At 44.1% G+C, this 17,657-nt stretch overlaps 1 protein-coding gene and 1 long non-coding RNA gene across 2 annotated transcripts in view; one reads left to right on the top strand and one right to left on the bottom strand.

The window, feature by feature from the left end:
- Window positions 1-17,657, top strand: part of ZMAT4 (zinc finger matrin-type 4) — a 675,941-nt gene that overhangs the window by 634,392 nt on the left and 23,892 nt on the right. The window contains exon 7 of the mRNA XM_073595527.1: window positions 1,893-2,023. Within this exon, the coding sequence (XP_073451628.1) occupies window positions 1,893-2,023 (131 nt within the window). The remainder of the gene's footprint in view (window positions 1-1,892; window positions 2,024-17,657) is intronic.
- The window catches only part of LOC141105593 (uncharacterized), a 266,085-nt gene that overhangs the window by 53,087 nt on the left and 195,341 nt on the right, over window positions 1-17,657 (bottom strand). The gene's annotated exons all lie outside the window — the stretch shown is intronic.

Here is a 17,657-nt window from a genome sequence, read left to right on the forward strand (position 1 = left end):
TAAACTAACTATTGCCAGATTCTGTCCAGAACTGGCATTGTCCATTTCCCATAACCTGGGAGGAAGCCTCCTAATGGACGAAGCCATTTGCCTACCCCTGGGGATGGGGAATGATTACATTATGTTGTAAACTGGAGTTCAGTTTAATTTGTTATCGCCTCTATGGTAATTGTTTTTTCAGTTGACTTTTAATCAATTTTATCATAACAGTTGGTATGATAATGCTGCAAGTTTTATCACAAAGCAGACTAAATAAAGTGTATATGTATTTGGAATACCAACTGACAATTATGCTGTTGGGAGAAGTCTTCCAGCTAGCCCACAGCTGTCCAATACATGGTGAATGAACTAGACCGGGGGTTTCCAAATTGTGGTCCATGGGCCGACCCACTACAAGGCTTTATCTGGCCCACAGCAACCCGTGTTGGCTGGCAGTGGTCTGTGTAGTGTAATACAGTGACTGGTGCATTCACAGTCAGCCATGATCCTCCCCCCCAGTGTCCAGCACAAAGTGCCCCCTTCCCCTGCTGTGGTTGGTTGCTAGGATGCTGGCAGTGATTATTGCCCCATAGCCAGCATTCATCAAACTTCCTACATCCAGACCTGCTCTGCCACCCAGCTTCCACCCTGCTGTTCTGCCACCTGAAGGGTAAGGGGGGACTCTGCTTGACACATGTGGATGTAAGGGAGGACTCTTCTGGACACACGTGAACGCAAGGGAGGACTCTTCTGGACACACGTGAACGCAAGGGAGGACTCTTCTGGACACACGTGAACGCAAGGGGGGACTATGCTGGACACACGGATGCAAGAGGGGACTCTGATGGGCACACATGGATGTAAGGGGTACTCTGATGGGCACTCATGGATGTAAGGGGTACTCTGATGGGCACTCATGGATGCAAGGTGTACTCTGAGGGGCACACATGGATGTAAAATGGCTATAGATGATTCCTCCATCCACCTCGTTTGTGTGGATCGAGGAATCATCAATGGCCGCTTGAATACCTGTAAAATATACAATGTGGCCCTAGTACTAAAATGTTTGAAGACCCCTAAGTTAGACTAAAAACAAGCTAGACAAATCCTTCCAAATCGAATCGCAGGTTCTCTGCTGAACCCATATGTTCTTCAAATGCAACGAGAAGGCCCCTCGACTCCACCGCGCGGGGTGGCCCCTCGACTCCACCGCGCGGGGTGGCCCCTCGACTCCACCGCGCGGGGTGGCCCCTCCATTCCACCACGGGGGATGGCCCCTCAATTCCACCATACATTATGTAAGAGTCACTTTCCTTTGTACGGACAGCGTGCCTCTGCTAACGAGACATTGGGATGGTTTTGTCATATGTATAATTTAAAGCACGTAGTCAGCATATTCATTCCCAGGTGATCGCTGATATGAAATTCTGCTGTTTGTGAACAAATTATTTTCTAAAAATACACATTAATTTGTATTCATGAAGCTCTACGGTTGAGGGATCTTACGTTTTAGCTGGAAATTGAGAACAGATTAGCTAAGTGAGAGTGGCAATATAGCATACTGCCACATTAATGCAAGAATAAAAATGTCATTCCGTGTCCAGCACTTCGTAATGTTTGGTGCCAGTGATTCTCATGCAATGTGTATATATATCTTTAAGTCTAGTTATTGATTCGTTTGACATAAGATGGAATTACCATTTTCACTTGAACACACTGCTACTGAAAAAACATGTAATTACCGGGAACTCGCGGCTTTCTTTACAATTCGAACTCCACCAGTCAGAATGATATATCCCAATACTACACAGCGGATATTTCTCTGTGTGCTGTTATTACAGAACTCTGTTCCTCGATTATGTAATCTGTTTTCACATCAGAAATAACAATATTCTTTTTCTCTGTCATTTTAGTGCTAACAATAACTCAGACGGAAGCAAGTTAAATGGGCAAGGAAATCTCCAGAATTCCCCTGACGCACAAACGGAGCCAAGAAGCAACTTCTACACCGGGAACGACATCCAGAAGCAGCTGGTTAAAGAGGGTAAATGGAATCCATTGTGTTGTGTTGGCTTTTTCTTCTTGCTGAGAAATGCAGTCGTAATTTGACTACAGCGACTATTATTATAATAAATGAGTCCTGTGATAAGCACATCCGATTCCAAGGATCTCCAGCCAGTATACATATTGTGACTCTGGATGTACAAAAGCACACTATGGTTATAGAAAGTGCCAGTCCCCACAGGGAGGAAGCAGGGAAATTGTCCTATACTAGGGATCAGTTACAAAATTTCTCCTTGGTAAAGAAGCTGTCACAGATCAGGGGTCAGGCTGGGATACCAGTAGCTATCACAACGACCAGCAGGATAGGTATACAAGCAGGTCACCCGGGTGGATGATGCAGGCTCACCCGAGGTGCAGAGTCTAAGCACTAACTGGTGTTCACCAGAGCTGATGGTGGAGATGGGTTTTGCTGCATGTTAGTACCAGGTCGTGGCCCTCAGGATCACCCCAGCAGGAGGTGATTAAGCAGATAAGTAGTTGAGAAACAAGCCAAAGGTCGGTAACAAATGATAGTGGAATTAAGGACAGCTGAACACACTGTTACATGTGCTGCATGTTAGTACCAGGTCGTTGTTTTGCTGCATGTTAGTACCAGGTCGTTGTCCTCAGGATCACCCCAGCAGGGGGTGATCAAGCGGAAACGTAGTTGGGAAACAAGCCAGAGGTCGGTAACAAGTGATAGTGGAGATAAGGACAGCTGCAGATACGCCAAGGAGTAAGATATTACCTTGAGAGAGCACAATAATCTGGTAAACAGGAAGTGCAAAGGCATGACTTACATAGGAAGTTCATGGGAGGAGCAAGGAATTCAAGGTTCACAAGAAACAAGGTACAAGGCAAGATTATCTAAAGGTTCAAATAGGATGCTGTCCAGCATCTCAGTTGGCTCAGCAAGGACAGCTACTGTCAGATAGAGCAGAGGTTGTGGGTTCAGATCTCAGTCCTGACAGAAGCCCCTGTATGACCTTGCAGCATTGGTGGCTCTTGCTGTTATGAATTAATGAAGATTCATCTATACTAAACTTGGGCCATAGTGCATGAGACTCACTGGCACCGAACATTTGGACCAGTTACAAAATTTCTGCTTGCCAAAGAGGCCCTTAATATACACATTGTACTATTGTGATTCTGGATGTACGGAAACACTATATGGTTATCGAAAGTGCCAGACCCAATAGTGAAGGAACAGAGACATTGTCCTATACTATGGACCAATTACGAAATTTCTCTTTGCCCAAGAGGCCCTGTATGACCTTGCAGCACTGGTGGCTCATGATGTTATGAACTTAATGAAGGTTCATCTACACTTCATTTACAAGTACACTGCCAATTCTGCAAGGGCTGTACCAAAAAGAAAGCAAAAGTAAGCATCATTATTTTGTTAACTTACATGGGTTGTTCAAATTTCATACGTTGGTAGAGTAACTCTTCCTCTATAGTAATTCATCTACTACTTCTTTGTTTTCATTGCAGGTAAATAATGGATTCCAAGCAGAAGCAACGTGCCATCATTGAGTTCTTGATGAAGGAGGGGTGAAGGCTGTCTGACATCCACAGAAGGTTACAGAATGTTTACAGAGATGACACCAATGTCTTGTCATTGGTGACTCTGGTCAATGGTGTCATCTCCATAAACATTCTGTAACCTTCTCTGGATGTAGAACAGCCTGCACCCCTCCTTCATCAAGAACTCAGTGACGACACATTGCTTCTGCTAGGAATCCATTTTTTACCTGCAATAAAAAATAAGAAGAGTTACTCTACCAACACGTGAAATTTGACTGATCTCTGAAATTTAATAATAAAGTTGTGTACCTTTTGCATTACTTTTGTTACATTCTTCATATGTAATCCTCCCAACCACCACAAAGGACTTCAATGTTCAATTTTCCATTGCAGCATCCACCCCACACTGGCCAGTCATGCCAGGAATGTTGTTATCACTGGCATTCTCTTCATTCATTTTGGCAGTGTAGTCAGATTTGATAGAAAAACCGCCACGCCTTTTGAACAGGTGAAAAGGGAACTGTCACCGAATTGCATTTCTTAATTTATGTTGACGTGCATCACGGTTTGATCCACCACTGCCATTCCAATGCGGTCCCTGGGTCCTCTGCGGAGTCTATCTGCCGCTCCCAGCTCAGCTGTAGCAGGCTAAGCCAAGCTTTCCAGCCAACCTGCTGTTGTCTCCAGCCCAAGTCAGTATCCTGTATATTTCTGTGGAGAACACTTGAGCTAGAGGGAAATACAAAGACATTGGGTTTGATTTACTAAGACTGGAGAGTGCAAAATCTGGTGCAGCTGTGCATAGAAACCAATCAGCTTCCATGTTTTTTTTTTTTGTCAAAGATTAAATGAACAAGATGAAGTTAGAAGTTGACTGGCTACCATGCACCGCTGTACCAGATTCTGCACTCTCCAGTTTTAGTAAATCAGCCCCATTGAGAAGTCAGGGATAGGCGACAGCTCAGATGAAAAGCCAGGCTCTTAACTCCTCCATACTTTCATGTGTAGTGTGTATTTATCTATATATATTTTCCTTATTATAGGCAGGACTAAAAAAAATTGTAATATTTGTACTTTAGGTCAGGTAAATAGAAAAAAATAATAAATTTGAGTATTTATAATCTTCTATCCAGCCATCAGCAGATGGAGCTTAAGGCTGCTTTCGATATGTTTTCCTTAGTCACCTTACCAATACCATCTGTTGACAAAGAAATTATTCTCTACATATTTGAATTGCTCAGCCTGAAAGTTGCATACACACACACACACCAATGACTTGTCCCTTGCCAGATGGCTTCCTGTGAGGTGTATAACAGATAGAAAGAGCCCTTAAGGCAGGCAGCTACTGCTATGTTGTCTCTTTAGATTACCCATAGTGCTCTGGAAATTCTTTGTTGTGTATTTGTACATACCCTATATTGTCAAAAATATTGGGATGCCCAATTTGTGAGGTCAGGCACTGATGTTGGCCAAGAAAACCTGGCTCGCAGTCTCTGCTCTAATTCATCCCAAAGGTGTTTTATCAGGTTGAGGTCAGGACTCTGTACAGGCCAGTCAACTTCCTCCACCCCAAACTCCAATCCATGTCTTTATGGACCTTGCTTTGTGCACTGGTGCACAGTCATGTTGGAACAGGAAAGGGCCATCCCCAAACTCTTCCCACAAAGTTGGGAGCATGAAATTGTCCACAATTTCTTGGTATGCTGACGCTTTAAGAGTTCCCTTCACTGGAACTAAAGGGCCAAACCCAACCCCTGATAAACAACCCCCACACCATAATCCCCCCTCCACCAAATGATTTGGACCAGTGCACAAAGCAAGGTCCAAAAAGAGATGGATGAGGGAGTTTGGGGTGGAGGAACTTGACTGGCCTGCACAGAGTCCTGACCTCAACCCCATAGAACACTTTTGGGATGAATTAGAGCGGAGACTTTCAAGCCTTTCTCGGCCAACATCAGTACCTGACCTCACAAATGCTCTTCTGGAAGAATGGTCAAACATTCCCATAGACACACTCCTAAACCTTGTGGACGGCCTTCCCAGAAGAGTTGAAGCTGTTATAGCTGCAAAGGGTGGGCCAACTCAATATTGAACCCTACGGACTAAGACTGGGATGCCATTAACGTTCATGTGCGTGTAAAGGCAGGCGTCCCAATACTTTTGGTAAAATAGTGTATGTGTTGGGCGATTGTAATGGGGTTAATGTTTTTAGGGTATCAGTATAGTTAAAGCGGAAGTAAACCCATCCATAAAACAGTTTTTTATTTTTACGGCACGTGCCTGGAAATGTAACACTCCCATTGGCTGAGCTCTCAACCAAACTGTCAAACCATCCAATGGCTGGTGTCATAACTGATCACATGTGCAGCACCATGGCAGTTGTAGATTAAACAGAGGCAAAGATGGCAGCTTCCTTGGCTGAAGACCATAGGGGGGTTTAGTACACTTTAAAGCTGATCTCTAGGCAAATATTACCCCCCCCCAACCTATCCTACCTTTTTTTTCTGAAATCCGAACCAAGATATACTCTCCTAAGCCCACAGTTCCGGCCTCTCAGTGCCACCATTTCTGGGTTCATGGGACAGGTAGTCCAATGCTGTAGATAAGTCAGGGTTGGCCGCTAACCGTCCCCTCGCAGACTCCTTCTGTGGATTTTGAGAGGACCTCAATGCAGGACAGCCAGTACGAGGTGTCAGTATCATGCAAGCTGAATTTTAGGTCTGGAGTGTCACATGATTGTGGATTAGGGCAAGTAAACAAGGCATTTTGATGTTTTTTTGTAATGCAATCAGTTGGAAGGGAGCGGGGAATAGGAGAACCTAGATAAATGAGTAAATACATCATAACTGTTCAGGTTGCATCATCTTGATTAAATCAGATTTATTATACGACTAAAACACATCAATCGTTCCCACCATAGTTCTCATCCAAGCCTATGACGCACATCCAGACAATTGATCGCCTTCTCCATTCTGCCCTTTTCTAAATGAACTGAGTACTTAAGAGTCGGTCTGGAGAAATGAATATTCATTTATGTAGCATGGTAAGGAGCGGTCTGCGAGATACTGATACAAAACTGTTTTTTTTTCTGGATGCCAGATACAAAAATCTATTTCTAAATCATTTATAACAAATATGTTTTATTAATGGTTTCATCTGAAATCTCCAATATATTTTTGCCCAGCAGGGTATAGAATGGCTCCCGATCGAATCACCTAATAAAGCCTTTCATCCATCATTGTGCCAGTATTAAGTTTTTTTTTGTATGAGATTTCCCTATAGTTAAAAATTGCTTACAGGGTTTGGATTAAAAGTGCACCTGTACCCTGAATACATTGGAGGTTGATTTACTAAAGGCAAATAGACTGTGCACTTTACAGTTGCTCCAGAGCTTAGTAAATGAGCAGAAGCTCTGCTGACTTTCATCATCCAATCATGTGCAAGCAAAAATGCTGTTTTTTTTTTTTCCTTGCACATGATTGGGTATTCTTTGCAAAGTGAAGCATTACCTAATTTACTAAACTCTGGAGCAACTGCACTTTGCAAAGTGCACAGTTTATTTGCCTTTAGCAGGGCTTTTTTTTCAGCAGGAACTAGGGGGGAACTCAGTTCCACCACCTCTGGCTCAGATCTTCTGCTCACCACTATCACTTGGTAGCACTGAAGTCCAGCTTCTGCTTTTACAAGTGATAGCTTATCTCCCAGTAGCTCCCACAGGTCAGATCTCCTGCGCAGATCCCACTGAGTGCTGGTCAGGGACAAGGGAGATACAGAACAGGTGCCCAGGGTTCAGTGCAGTCATGGGCAGGAGAGGGTGCATGGTAGGCCGCACCCTCTGTGGTCTCCATTTTTTCCCTGGTGACCAGTTGTTGATGCTCCTACTGCATGATCTCCCTTGCCCTTGACTGTAGTATAGTATAGTATTGTAGTATAGTATATTATGCTGGGAGGTACTACAGCCGGATAGGTGCTTCAGCTTAATACTGCAACAAAGGTAAGAAATATGACAGGTAGTGCAGCTTTTAAGAAGGGGGGAGAAGATGAGGGCAGTGGATGGAGGGGTTGTATGCAGAGGGAAGAGCTACTATTTCATGCCATTTCGCAGGTATGTGTGTGTGGCGGACATGGTTGAGTTCCTGCAACTATTCTGAGAAAAAAAGCCCTGGCCTTTAGTAAATTGCGTTGATTTAGCTGACAAGTGCGCGGTCCTGCGAAGTTGCACACAAACAAAAATGACATTCTTTTTTTCCCCACGAATAGAGCTTTCTTTTGGTGGCATTTGATCACCTCTGAGGTTTTTATTTTTTGTGCTATAAACAAAAAAAGAGCGACAATTTAGAAAAAAAACACAATATTTTGTACTTTTTTCTATAATAAATATCCCCATTTTTTTTTTTTTTTTTTTAAAGCAATTTTTTTCCTCAGTTTAGGCCGATATGTGTTATTCTACATATTTTTGGTAAAAAAAAAAAAAAAAAAAAAATCGCAATAAGCGTATATTGATTGGTTTGCGCAAAAGTTATAGAGTCTACAAAATAGGGGATAGATTTACGGCATTTTTATTATTATTATTTTTTTTTTACTAGTAATGGCGATCTGTGATTTTTATCAGGACTGCGACATTATGTCAGACACTTTTGACACATTTTTGAGACCATTCACGTTTATACAGCGATCACTGTTATAAAAATGCACTGATTACTGTAAAAATGTCACTGGCAGGGAAGGGGTTAACACTAGGGGGGTGATCAAGGGGTTAACTGTGTTCTCTGTGTGTGTTTCTAACTGTAGGGGGAGGGGACTGACCTAGAGGAAATGACAGATTGTGGTTCCTAGCTATTAGGAACACATGATCTGTCTCTCCTTACAGAACAGAACAGGGATTTGTTTACACACACACTTCCGTGTTCTGCCTCTCGTGCCCGTGATCGCTCGTGGCCGGTGGTCATCGCGACTGTCGGCCACGAGCATCGCCCCCCCCACAGTGCAGCCGGCACGCGCGCGCCTGATATCCAGAGCCTACGAGCCGACGTACAGCTACGACGGCTCGCAAGGATCGTGCCGACCTGCCGTGGTAAAATGTAAAAGAGTTGTAAAGGCAGAAGGTGCATTCTATGCATTAAGATAAAAAGCCTTCTGTGTGCAGCAGCCGCCCTCATACTTACCTGAGCCCCATCTCTGTGCAGCGTGGTCCATAAGTGTCTTTGCCATCCGGGACTCTCCCTCCTGATTGACTGAGACACAGCAGCAGCGCCATTGGCTCCTGCTGCTGTCAAACTCAGCCAATCAGGAGAGAGGGGGCGGGGCCTGCAGCAGCTCCATGTCTGAATGGATACAAGGAGCTGCAGCTCGGCTCTGGTGCCACCCATAGGAAGCCGCTTGCTGTGGGGGTACTCAACAGGAGGGAAGGGCCAGGAGCTCCAGCCAGGGACCCAGGATGAGGAGGATCCTGGCTGCTCTGTGCAAAACCATTACACAGAGCAGGCAAGTACTGTATAAAATGTTAGTTATTTTAATTGAAAAAAAAAACACAAAAAAAAACAACTTTACAATCGCTTTAAGTCATCTGCTCATAAAGTTGTACAGTGGACATGCAGTGTTGCCTGCACCGACTTCCAGAGCAACTCCGGAAGCCCCAGAAAGCATGGAGGTATTTAGTTAAACCTCTGGTTATCCGTACCGTATCTTACTATTGATCTGTAGCACTCTCCTAGTTCAGAGTAGGCTTCTAATTTAGTTAATTCCTCTATAAAAAATGGAACAGGGGTTGAATGCTTGGGGCTGTTCAGTGTCTCACAGGCTGCTGTTCTGCTACTTCCCCCTTTCTTCCAGAGATTTGGAAGTATAGTGGGAAGGAGAGCAGGACAGGCAGCCTCAATATTTATGGAACTCCAGCCAATCCCTGGGGAGGCGTGCCCAGAAGGTGGCGGAATCGACCATAAATATTGTGAGGACTAGCAGAATTCCAGGGTCTAGCCTTCTAGAGAGGACCACTGTGCTGGGGGCTCTGCCCCTGTAGCAGAGAGAGAGAGAGAAACAGGCAAAGGGGAAGACAGAGGAGCCCTTTGAAGACATTGAGGTCCCAGCTAGGCTGGGGGTCTACCAAACAGAGCCTGGATCAGAGTCTGAGTAGAGCCAGGATAGTTGGTGTGGGGTGATTTACTATATCTCACAGGTAAGTGCAGTGCAGCCAGGAGAAAGTACAGTGCAGTCAGAGGTTGTGCAATACCAGCTGCATTTGTACAGAGCAGCTAGAACTCCAAAAAATCAAGGTTTTGTATTTAGTAAGGACCATCAGGGCTGTAGTATAGGCTGTTCAAATATCACTTCTGCTCACACCCTTGGTAGGCTGCACCAGGGCGGCCCTCTTGAGACCGGGAAATCTTGAAAACAGACATACAAATAGAACAAAATGGCACAAAGGCCTAGTGAAAAAGTGAATTACCAGATACAACTTTATTGGACTCGCATACTCACAATAGCCAAAGGCTACAGTAATACAGAATTATAGACCAGACCCAAGTGGCAGGGTAACCTTCACAAAGTGGAGTATCAACACAACACTGGCATCACTGAGACTCGCTAGCTAACGTGTTTCAAGAGACAAACCCTCTTTATCAGATGCAGAGGGTTCGTTCCTTGAAATAAATTCGCTGGCGAGTCTCAGTGATGCCAGGGTTGTGTTGATACTCCACTTTGTGAAGGTTATCCTGCCACTCGTGTGGAGCTAATTCTATAGGTCTGGCATGGAAGGCAGGCTAAGTAAATGAATCCAGACCTTAACCAGACATTAATTCATAATTTCCTGGGAGTTTACAAAGCTATGAGGAAGAGGTGAACCTGCCTGCATGTTCTGCCCCAGTAACTCATCCCAGGGGAGTGCCTGGTACAGCTTCCAATAGAGCCCCTAAAAAGGAAATCTATGTAAGATACCCAAACCACCTGCAATCCCAGCAGAGGCTTCATCCTCTCAAACCGTCACAGTCGTCACCGGGCACACAGGGTACAACATGCTTTGTATAAACGTTGTACCCACCAGTCATTGATCATTTTGAAAATCTGGCATAATGAATGTGTTCTAGTGCACAGAACTGTCCAACAGGCCACCAATAAAATTCAAACCAAGGATTGTAAACAGACTGGCATCTTAAGGAGGACCTCCGCCCCATTAAACCTTCAATAATATGTAAATGGAAGAAACTTTTTCATTTTTAGCAGTTTTTTGTTCTGCTTCTGTGCTGCCTGGGCCCCTGTGCCGCCATTTTGAAATTTTACAACACAATTCTATCATACTGCATATGCAAGTTGAAGCACATGACATTATGTACCTTACAACATTACATGCATCTGCTGGATTTTGTGGGATCTCGGGAAGTTTTTTTTTTCTTTTATTTCGTACGGTGTAGATAAGGCGTATGACATTAAGCGCTTCATTTTGCGCATTCACAGTATGACAATACTTGTGAGATCTTGAAGTTTGGGTACAAGATTTCCCTGAAGGCAATGGTGATGTTGCCTTCCCAGGGGGCATCTGCGCAGTTGGGGGTTACATGAAGTAAAAAAAAAAAAAAAAAAGAACTTTAGGAAAACAGTTTTAGGCCTCCTTCACATGGGCATACTTAAAAGAAGAATCATACTTACACCTAGGTGTATGTTGCATCGGTCCCCCAGCGCCTCTAACACTGAGAACCATGCGATCGAACACGTCCGATCGCTCGGTTCTCACAGCTCCCTGAGCAGAGAGTTGCTGACTGTCACTCACGGGCTCTCTGCTTTGCACTCACTGGAGCGCTGGGCTGTGGAGGGGGCGAAAGTGACCGGCTCGCTGGGAGGCCGATCCGGGTGTCAGTCCAGTCATGTGGGCAGATCCTGACTTCATTGCCGCACTCTTGCCTGAGCCTGGATCAGCTTCAGCCCGCTGTCTGCTGAAAATGGGTCACAGGAGGTCAGAACGATCTGCACTCCTGTGATCCATAGGAGGAGAAGTACAGCCAAACGAGCTTTCTCAGTACTTCTCCTTTAAAGGGGATCTTCAGTCACTAGAAAAAAATAGATAGTAACACATGGTGTAGCGCTAAAACAAAATATTGGCATATAAATCATGTGCAAAATAAATCATATTATGCAATAATTAAACCACATTCCTAGATTAAAGTGCCAAGTGCAAAAAAGTCGCTGAACGACCAAACAGCAAATACAAATAATAATATGGTGAATAGAGTTCATGTAGTGATACAACTCCAAATAATTGAATGGTGAATAAAGTTCATATAGTGATGTGTTAATGTCACAATATACTAGAACAGTCCACTCAGGGAGGAGGGATCCAAACAAGAGGCCCAGTGCAGAGGGAAAGGTGTATGAAGAAACCTGAAAAGCCACAATTGGATCACCCGGGATAGTGCGTCCTCAGCCCAATTAGGGAGATAAATACTCTTACCGGATGATGTGGACACACACATGCCAGCAGCAGTGGGTCAGTCAGGCAGAAAATACCGAATAGGTAGACTCCAAAGACGGACACTAGACCGCTTGCACCGGAAGATGCGATTGGAGCTCTGATGGAAATCGCCCCAAAATGTAGATGGTAGAAATCGTCCAACATATGGATCAGCAATTACCTCCAATGAACAGCATAAGGACCATGGAAAGAAAAAAGCATCCATATGGTGTAGGTCAAACGAGTAAAAATGTATTTAAAAGTACCAACATCAGATAAGATGTGTTCAGAAAGTGATCAGGAAAATAAAAGCAATGTGAAGAGCTAGACTAGCAAAACCCTACGCATTTCGTCCCACTGGACTTTAACTGGGCCATACCCCAGTTGAAGTCCAGTGGGACGAAACGCGTCCCAAGAGGTTGTGGGCAAAGGGGGAGAAGAACTTGTGGTGATAGTGGGTACCTGTCAAAAGGTAGGAACCTCGCTCACCCCCCCCCCCAAAAAAAATATAAATAAAGTGGTAATAATGTTTAGGGGTGAAGTTCCACTTTAAGTGTAAATTTGTGCGAAAGGCTGCGTTTGCCTGGCCGGGATGCACAGGTGTTCCATGAATCTATGTGCAGACAGTTCTATTCCTGTCTATTGGGACGCAGCGGATGCACAGACACAGCCACTGGTCCCAATTTGACAGCCGTACGGGTGTGGGTGTGTGTCCCTGAATCGCCATTGTCTGCATTCGGGTACATTCACTCGCACCTGCACACCTGTCAAACTGGGACCAGCAGCTGCATCCCAATAGGCATGAATGGGACTTCCTGCACATACATGCATAGAACACTTGTAATAATGCTGTCAATGCTGGGATGTATGAACTCCCGCTCATGCGTAGGAGTGACGTCATCATGGCCAGGCCAATAAAAATGCCCAGTGATTGCTACCTGAAAGGTGATCCAGCCAAAGATGGCAGCTCTGGGCGGGGAGCTTCGGGAGATCTCTGCGCTGGCCTCCCAGGTGAGTATAGTCCCCCTTTTAACAGGAAGTGGAGTAATTGCATTAAGCTACTTTGAGCTCCCTCTAGGGACTAGTCTACAGATCTCTAAATCAAATACAATGGAAAACTATGGAAGAACAAGCATGTAAATGTGTGAAAGTCATTTAAGGCAAACACAGCAATACCTCTTCTGTACGTTCCCTTTAACTCTTACCGTTAAGACACCCTAAAAGCAAGCCTGGGAATTAAAGTACAACCTGAATAATAACTCGGTCTTATACCCAATCCCTTCACCTAACAAATGTAGCCTGAAGCCTTCCTCACACCTTATAGCTCTTTTTTGCTGAAAAGGAATGATTCATGGTTACCCAGCTCCAAGCATTCCCTGGAACTCTTAGCAATGGTGGAGGTAAAGTCTAAACGCATCCTCCAAATACGATCTATCTCTGTGGGGAAAAACAGATGTCAGTTCTCATTAGTACTTATGTGGCATTGGATGCACCTAGGACATTACTGGCTGTGCTCAGGCTGCATTAAGTACTCCGAGAAATGTCAGTTCAGACATCTGCTTTCCTTGGAAAGGTCTCCTGTCTACCTGGAGGACATGTCCATGCCGTAGGCCTGATGGGGCCCAGGACCATCAGGCTGCCTCTAGTGCTGACAAACTTTCCTGTCAGTGTGAAGTGCCCTGAATGAAGCCATATGAAGAACTAAGTGGATCTTGAATTTTGCATTCATTGGTCTAACCCCTGTGCTAAAGCTGAGATCCGGGCTAAACAAATATTATCCAGATAAAAGAAACATGGATATTATTTCTTGAATATGATTTAATGGTCGATTTATTTTAACAGTGAGAGACAGAACAACAAAAAAATATCCAGAAAAACACATTTCAAAAAAGTTATAAATTGATTTGCATTTTAATGACTGAAATAAGTATTTGATCCCCTATCAGCAAGATTTCTGGCTCCCAGGTGTCTTCTATACAGGAAACAAGCTGAGATTAGGAGCACTCTCTTAAAGGGAGTGCTCCTTATCTCAGCTTGTTACCTGTATAAAAGACACCTGTCCACAGAGGCAATCAATCAGATTCCAATCTCTCCACCATGGCCAAGTCAGGGACAAGATTGTAGACCTACACAAGGCTGGAATGGGCTACAAGACCATCGCCAAGCAGCTTGGTGAGAGAGTGACAAGAGTTGGTGCGATTATTCACAAACGAAAGAAAAACAAAAATACTTTTTTTCTTCCCACTGACCTCCAATGTAAGGGACATTCTTTCCACTGACCACCAAAGGAAAGGGCATTCTTCCCACTGACCGCCAATGTAAGGAGCATTCTTCTCACTGATCACCAATGTAAGGAACATTCTTCCCACTGATCACCAATGTAAGGAGCATTCTTCTCACTGATCACCAATGTAAGGAACATTCTTCCCACTGATCAATGTAAGGAACATTCTTCTCACTGATCACCAATGTAAGGAACATTCTTCCCACTGATCAATGTAAGGAACATTCTTCCCACTGATCACCAATGTAAGGGACATTCTTCCCACTGATCACCAATGTAAGGAACATTCTTCCCACTGATCACCAATGTAAGGAACATTCTTCCCACTGACCGCCAATGTAAGGAACATTCTTCTCACTGATCACCAATGTAAGGAACATTCTTCCCACTGATCACCAATGTAAGGGACATTCTTCCCACTGATCACCAATGTAAGGAACATTCTTGCCACTGATCACCAATGTAAGGGACATTCTTCCCACTGATCACCAATGTAAGGGACATTCTTCCCACTGATCACCAATGTAAGGGACATTCTTCCCACTGATCACCAATGTAAGGAACATTCTTGCCACTGATCACCAATGTAAGGGACATTCTTCCCACTGATCACCAATGTAAGGAACATTCTTCTCACTGATCACCAATGTAAGGAACATTCTTCTCACTGATCACCAATGTAAGGAACATTCTTGCCACTGATCACCAATGTAAGGGACATTCTTCCCACTGATCACCAATGTAAGGAACATTCTTCTCACTGATCACCAATGTAAGGAACATTCTTCTCACTGATCACCAATGTAAGGGACATTCTTCCCACTGATCAATGTAAGGAACATTCTTCCCACTGATCACCAATGTAAGGGACATTCTTCCCACTGATCAATGTAAGGAACATTCTTCCCACTGATCACCAATGTAAGGAACATTCTTCTCACTGATCACCAATGTAAGGAACATTCTTCTCACTGATCACCAATGTAAGGAACATTCTTCCCACTGACCGCCAATGTAAGGAACATTCTTCCCACTGATCACCAATGTAAGGAACATTCTTCCCACTGATCGCCAATGTAAGGAACATTCTTCCCACTGACCGCCAATGTAAGGAACATTCTTCTCACTGACCACCAATGTAAGGAACATTCTTCCCACTGATCACCAATGTAAGGGACATTCTTCCCACTGATCAATGTAAGGAACATTCTTCACACTGATCACCAATGTAAGGAGCATTCTTCTCACTGATCACCAATGTAAGGAACATTCTTCCCACTGATCACCAATGTAAGGAACATTCTTCCCACTGATCACCAATGTAAGGAGCATTCTTCTCACTGATCACCAATGTAAGGAACATTCTTCCCACTGATCACCAATGTAAGGAACATTCTTCTCACTGATCACCAATGTAAGGAACATTCTTCTCACTGATCACCAATGTAAGGAACATTCTTCCCACTGATCACCAATGTAAGAGACATTCTTCTCACTGATCACCAATGTAAGGGGCATTCTTCCTACTGACTGCCAATGTATCAGGCATGTTTCCCCCAATAAATTGGTTTTACCAGGGGTTCCTCAAACCTGAACATTTAAGGGGTTCCTTTGGGGTATAAAAGGCTGGTAAAGGCTGGTCTAAAAGCTAATTGCAGAATACAGGATGGTAAGGATTGACTGTAAAGCTCACTGTAGACTCCACAGCTGGAGACATCAATGATCTATAAAGATTAGTTCATTTTTTAGTCTGGAAAGAAAAACTAAAGTTAATGGAGTTTGCCAGTGGCTTCATTTCATGGCAGACCTATCTCTGTTACGATCTGATTATTTTAAAGTATATTCTGCATTACCTTTCTCCTGATACACCAGCACAGCAGTAAATGTACCTGCTTTATATCGCTCCTGACTGTCAGGCACAGTGACAAGGAACTACGAGCTCCTGGAATTGACTTGAGCAGCAAAATAAAGCAGATTACTGTCTACAAGGCTGTCATTACCGTTACATCAGGGTAATATAATAGTCATTTGTCTTCTAGAGCCTCACATAACATTTTATTACATGGAACCTTCCCACACTCCGCACACATTTCATCTCCAGTAATGTCAGATGAAAGTGGGAAAAGCCCAAAATAAAATGTAAATTAATGTAAATGAACGCTAGTTTAGTTATTTATAACAAGATCTGCCTAAAAATAAAAAAGTTATTTTATCTGTGGAATTTCTTATGGAATTTAATGGATTTCTTTAGTGGATTTCCCTGTGCAGCTGTTAAAATTCTGGTAAAGTGGTATTTCTCTTACATTCACTGAAGGGCACAGCCTGGCAAGAATCTTGACCCTAGGGAATTCCAGTCATTCTCATGGCCCTGGACTGGTCTGGTTGACCCTGGTATGCTAAAATGGTACACCTGGTCATGGGTGCTCCTTGGCATCTTCATCTACAAATGGATCTTCTGTCCCAAGGTCTGACTTGACACCCTATTTAACCTTTGCTGGCTTTGAAGGCCTGGCTATTGAAAGCCAGGTTCTGAAGGACAGGGATTCATTGAAGGACATAGCTTGGCAAAAATCTTGACTGTGGGGAATTCTGATTATTCTTGTGGCTCCAGATGGGCCTCGTTGATCCTGGTATGCTGCCACTGTGCGCCTGGCTGCTGGAACCCCTTGGCGTCTTCATATACCATACAGGTGGATCTTCTGTTCTAAGAGACGACTTTCCACCCTGTTTTACCTTTGCTGGCTTTTAAGGCCTAGGTATTGAAAGCCAGGTTCTGTAGGACAGGGATTCATTGAAGGACACAGCTTGACAAGAATCTTAACCGTAAGGAAATTCTGGTTATTCCTGTGGCTTTGAATCGGCCTTGTTGGCCCTGGTATAATGCCACTGTGCGCCTGGCTGCCGGCACCCATTAGCGTCTTCATATACAGATGGATCTTTGGTTCTAAGAGCCGATTTTCCACCCTATTTTATCTCTGCTGGCTTTGCCAGCCTGGCTATTGAAAGCCAGGTTCTGTAGGACAGAGATTCTTTGACAAGATTCTTGACCGTAGAGAATTCTGCTTATTCCTGTGGCTCCGAATTGGCCTTGTTGGCCCTGGTACACTGACAGTGCGCCTGGCTGCCGGCACCCCTTGGCGTCTTCATATACAGATGGATCTTCTGTTCCAAGAGCCGATTTTCCACCCTGTTTTACCTTTGCTGGCTTTGAAGGCCTGGCTATTGAAAGCCAGGTTCTGAATGACAGAGATTCATTGAAGGACACAGCTTGATAAGAAATCTTGACCGTGGGGAATCCTGGTTATTCTTGGTTGAGAAACCTCCAGGTACAGGTCTACAGACTTAGAGGCCTATTAACCACTTGACCTCTGGAAGATTTACCCC

Source organism: Aquarana catesbeiana, linkage group LG08 (genome assembly GCF_042186555.1).
Source record: "Aquarana catesbeiana isolate 2022-GZ linkage group LG08, ASM4218655v1, whole genome shotgun sequence".
Classification (NCBI taxonomy): domain Eukaryota; kingdom Metazoa; phylum Chordata; class Amphibia; order Anura; family Ranidae; genus Aquarana; species Aquarana catesbeiana.